General features: G+C 68.9%; 1 protein-coding gene across 4 annotated transcripts; it reads right to left on the bottom strand.

Moving 5' to 3' along the window:
• Positions 1–295: 295 nt before the first annotated feature.
• On the bottom strand, positions 296–4,679 carry HRH3 (histamine receptor H3). 4 transcript variants are annotated; one of them, XM_012654566.1, is made up of 5 exons: positions 4,422–4,677; positions 3,202–3,368; positions 1,403–1,816; positions 885–1,156; positions 296–323 (listed from the first exon to the last, which is right to left on the bottom strand). In XM_012654566.1, the coding sequence occupies exons 1-5, from the start codon at positions 4,675–4,677 to the stop codon at positions 296–298; spliced, it is 1,137 nt and encodes a 378-aa protein (XP_012510020.1). The 4 variants fall into 4 exon arrangements, with proteins under 4 accessions (XP_012510020.1, XP_012510021.1, XP_012510018.1 ...); XM_012654567.1 differs by having other exon boundaries at positions 885–965; positions 1,410–1,816; XM_012654564.1 differs by having other exon boundaries at positions 885–1,816.
• Between the last annotated feature and the right edge of the window lie 206 nt (positions 4,680–4,885).

Below are 4,885 nucleotides of genomic sequence, written 5' to 3'. Positions count from 1 at the left end.
TCAGGACCCCGAGGGCACAGCTGGGTCCCCTCCTACCCAGCAATCCCCAGGAAGTCCGGGCTGAGCAGATGGAAAGGCTGGGGCAGGCTCTGGCGGGACGGCAGGTCAGGCTCCGGCGCTCCGCAGCCGCCAGGCCCAGCGCCCCGGGCCGGGGGCGGAGCGGGCAGCAGCAGCTGGTGCAGCTCAGCCGGAAGCGGCAGAGGGAGGAGGGCGTGGGAGCCCACACCTGCCAATCCAGCCCTGAGCTCCTCAGCAATTCTGTCTCTCTTGATTAAACATCCAGGGAACATCAAGTTCACAGACGTGTTTTCTTCTTCATCCTCCTGGAAACACCCAGAATGGAAACGTGGAGAGCAGCTTCGAGGGTCCTGGGCCACTCGACGCTGGGTGGCAGAGAGAGCTGGAGGGAAGGAGGACGAAGGAGCCAGGCCCTAGGCTTCAGCAAGAGACAGACAGCAGCAAAGGCGGCGTCCCGGGCTTGTCTGGGGAGAAGGGCGGTGTGTGGGTGTGCACGGGTGTGTGCGCGTGCAGGAGGCGGGATACACACCAAGCACTGGTTTTGGGAAGAACGCCAACCGGGGACTGTGAAGGGCAGACACCACTGGCCACAGCACTGTCTGTGGGGGTGGATGGCATGGCCGGGACCCCTGGACTTTCCCACCTGGGGTGGAGCCAGGATGTGGGTGGCAGGACCAGCCGCTCACACTCTCCGAGCCAGCGATGGCCCCTCTGGCCAGCCCGACACGCTGCCTCCCCGGTAGGGCAGGTGGCCCGAGAGAGGCTGCCGTGGCATTTGGGGGGGCCTCAGACAAGGCGTGGCTCACCACGGGGGCTGCCCAGGACACCAGGGCGGAGGGCTGGCTGTGGGTGGTGGCGGGGTTCACTTCCAGCAGTGCTCCAGGGAGCCGTGGGGCTGGAGCTTGAGCTTCTGTGGGCAGAGCAGCTTGGTGAAGGCCCGGCGGAAGCTATGGTGGCACAGCGGGTAGAGGACGGGGTTGACGGCCGAGTTGACCCACAGGAGCCAGAAGGACGTCTCGTACCAGTAGTCGGGGATGCAGTGGCCGTGGCAGGCCGCTCGGATGATCATCAGCAGTGTGTACGGCGCCCAGCAGAGCCCGAAGATGCCCACGATGACAGCCAGAGACTTGGCCACCTTCTTGTCCCGCGACAGCCGGAAGCGCTGGGTGAAGCTCTGAGTGAAGCTCTGGGACACCATCTTCATGCGTTTCTCCAGCGAGGCTGAGGACGCCGAGGGCTTGGAGCCCCTCTTGAGTGAGCGCGGCCTCTCGGCGCCCCTCGAGGAGCTGCCGGAGCTGGAGGTGGGCGAGGCCGCGGCCCCCGCCCCCCCGCTGCCCCCAAGGGCTGCCTCCCCGGCCTCGGGGCCGGCGCCCGCCTCGCCCGCCCCGCACTTGTGCAGCGGCATGGCCTCCCCGTGCCCCTTCTGCCAGCAGCCCCAGCAGCCCGGCGGCGGCAGCGGCGGCGAGGGCTGGGCCTCGGGCGGGGGCTCCGGGCCGGCTGCCTCTCGGGCCCCGTCCAGCCGGAGGCGGGTGCGCCTCTGGATGTTCAGGTAGATGCTGAGGTTGAAGAAGGTGACGCTGAGGAAGGGCGTGAAGAACTCCAGGGTGGAGGCCGTGATGAGGAAGTACCAGTTGTAGAAGAACTCGGCGTAGCAGTGGCCCTCAGGGATGGAGCTGCCCCCAGACAGGTACTCCCAGCTCAGGATGGCCGGCCCGTACAGCAGGAAGGCCAGCACCCACACCAGCAGCATCTTCTGCACCGCCCGCCGCGTGTCACCCTGCTGGGCCCGGTACGAGACCTGCGGGGGAACAGGCTGGGTCAGGAGCAAAGCGGGAGGCGGGAGTGTGGGACCGGGAGCTCCCGGCAGCCTCTGGGCCTCTGGGCATGCCCTTCCCTGGGCAGCAATGCTCTTCCCTTCTCCTCCCCTTCCCCCCTCCATCCCCTTCCCCTCCTGCACCCTACCCGCCGGGTGCCCCCACCAGCTGGCTCATGCCCTGCCGCTTGCCTAGAGCTGCAGAATCTCCCCAAGATCACCCGAATCCTAACTTTGTGCCGGGCTACCTGTGCACCACCCCTACAGCTGTGTGCTCCCCGGGGGACCTGTCCAGCCCCCACCCCCCAACAAAAGGCCCAACCCCCGCCAAAACCCCGGGGCAAAAAAAAACGGTGGGCAAAACCGCCAACCTGCCAAGGCCTGAGCCGCCTCCTGAGGCTCCCGTGCTCCAGGGGAGGCTCACTCTGGCCACGGGCGGGTGCTCGCTCTCCTGGGAGCTGCAGGTGCAGGCATGAAGCCACCGGCTGGCCCATTGCTGAGAGAATCCCCTTTCCCCCCAGCAACAAAGCACCCCAGACCCACACTGGGACCTCCGCAGGAAGAACAGTAGAGCGCGGGGCTCGAGGCTGCAGACCCCAAGTGTGAGAGCAACCAGCTGGCAGCCAAAGGTCCCAGTGAGGGGTCTCAGGCAGAAGGACATGAGGGTCCCCCCCAGGGCCCCCACCCGCACCCCCACCAGCCAGATCACGACGGGAGCAGTGGTCGGAGCTACTGCTGATCAGAGTCTGTGGGCACCTGCCCGTGCCAGGCTCTGCACGGCCCCTCGCGTGACTCATTCATCTTCTCAAACCCACGCTCCTTGCACCTGTCCCTCAGCCCTTCTAGGCTGGAAGAAAACATGTGCCCACCCTGGAGAAGGACCCCTGACAAGGCCTGGGTGGGTGAGCCATCAAGGAGGAGACAAGCGAAGGAGGGACTCTGGCGGCAGCGCCCCATGCCCAGGTGGCACCGACGCAGGGGTCCTGGGCGGGGCCAGGATCCCTAACTCATGGCGGCCACTCACACGAAAGGAAACGTGAGCCGGGAGCTGCTGCTCGTCTTCCTGGGGCCTGTGCGTGTGTGCGTGATGCCGCTGGGGTCCCTGGCCCCAGATCTTCCCTCAACTCCAGGGACTTTGGACGTGTCCCAGGGCGGAGGCTGCAGTGACCCCCTCCTTCAGGAGCGTCTGATTCCAAGTCCAGACTCCCTGCCCCCGGCCTGGGCCCAGGCCAGTGCTGCCGGCAGCAGGTGCCCCAGCGCGGGAGCCAGCCGTAGATGCCCGCACGTCAGGGACCAAGCCCAGCGGCACCTGCCCACAACTCGGAAGTGGCCGCCCCTCCCCATGGCTCCCATGGCCATCCCGGACTCACAGCTCTGGTGACTGACAGGAAGCGGTCGTAGCTGATGAGCACGATGTTGAACACGGACGACGTGCACAGCAGGTAATCCACCACCAGCCACAGCTTGCAGAGGCCCCGGCCGAAGGTCCAGCGGCCGGTCAGCACGTAGGGCACGTACAGCGGGATGCAGAAGGCACCTGAGGGAGAGCTGCTGTGGGCCACGCCCGGACGGGACTCAGGCCGGCCTGACCTCCGCGGAGAGGAGGGCAGGACCGGGGGGCACATGGGGCCATCTCTCTGGGACCCACCACCTCATCCTCCCCACTTGCGCCTGGTCTCCTCACCACACACTCTGCCCTGCTGCTGCCTTCACCCCCTCGCAGCTCCCAGCCCCACTGGTGACCCCGGACTTGGGGGCAGGAGGGAAGATCCAAGCATGGGGACCTCTGGGAACCGCAGGACTCAGAGCGCCAGGAGTCAGGACTCCCTGGACTTCTGCCCAGCCATCCCAGCCCTCAAAGAGAGGAAGGAGGATAATTTCCCTGTCCCCAAGCGTCCCCCCCGCCACGCTGCCGTGGGACAGCCCTCCCTCTCTGGAGCTTAGAATCCCGGAGAGCCTTCCTTCTGGCTGACAGGGAACTTGGCGGCAGCCAGGCCAGCCGCTCCCACCGCCAGCCCCCGCTTCAGGCGTCTGGGAGACGCACCTCGCAGCCCCAACAGGTGTCTGGCGTTCTGCCCCTCCGCGTGCCCCGCCCCCCAGCCGGCAGCAGAGCACCGACACGTGAGAGCGCGTTCCTCGCTCGGAGCTTCTCCCCCCCCGTCGCCTGCCCCACGGGCCCTTCCCCCAACGCAGCTCTAAAAATCCCCCCATGTCCCTTCCCCCAAACCTTCCCCAAACCGCCCCCCAGCGCCCTCCCCGCGTCCCGAGACCGCAGCAGCCTTTGTTTAGCTACGGCGCCGGAGCCAGCGCTGCACCCGCGGTCGCTGCGCCTTGCGCCTCCTGCGCGCCCGCAGGCTCGCGCCCCTTCCCCGCGGACATCCCTCTCGAGCCCCCGTCCCGCGGCCCTGGTGGCACGGAAATTCGCCAGTGCCCACGCGCCCCACGGGCTGCGGACGCCCCCTTCCAAGGCCGGCCCCCTGGCGGGGCGTGCGCCTGCCGGAGCCACCCCGGTCCGTGCTCCAATCCCCGCTGGCCGGGCCGGGCTGGGCGCCCTTGGGCTCCAGCGGCGGGCGAGGGCTGGGGGCTTTACCCACGAGGAAGTCGGAGATGGCAAGGTTGAGCAGGAAGAAGTTGTTCTGGGTGCGGAGGCTCGAGTCGGCCACGAAGGCGAGCATGACCAGCGCGTTGCCCAGCACCGTGGCCACGATGAGCAGCGCCATGAGCGCGGCCAGCACCGCGGTCCAGGCGGCGGAGAAGCCTCGCGCCCCGCCCGCCGCCGCCGCCGCCGCCTCGCCCGCCAGCGCCCCGGACGCGTTCAGCGGCCCGTCGGGCGGCGCGCGCTCCATGGCCCCCAGGCTCACGCGGCGCCGGGACGCGGGGCAGGGCGCGGGTCGAGAGCCAGGCTGCCGGGAGGGGCCCCCGCCCGGGAGCCTCGTCCTTGCGGGCTCTCGGCCCCGTGTGGTTCCCCGGGGTGCGCCCGGCGCATGGTCCGCGGGGCCGGGGCCGGGCGGGCGGTGCCGAGGGCGCCGGGGCCGGATTCCGAGCCGAGGGGGC

Source organism: Propithecus coquereli, unplaced genomic scaffold (genome assembly GCF_000956105.1).
Source record: "Propithecus coquereli isolate 6110/MARCELLA unplaced genomic scaffold, Pcoq_1.0 Scaffold442, whole genome shotgun sequence".
Taxonomy (NCBI): domain Eukaryota; kingdom Metazoa; phylum Chordata; class Mammalia; order Primates; family Indriidae; genus Propithecus; species Propithecus coquereli.
The sequence above is the reverse complement of the archived record's forward strand: the minus strand, read 5'-3'. Positions and strand labels throughout refer to the sequence as shown.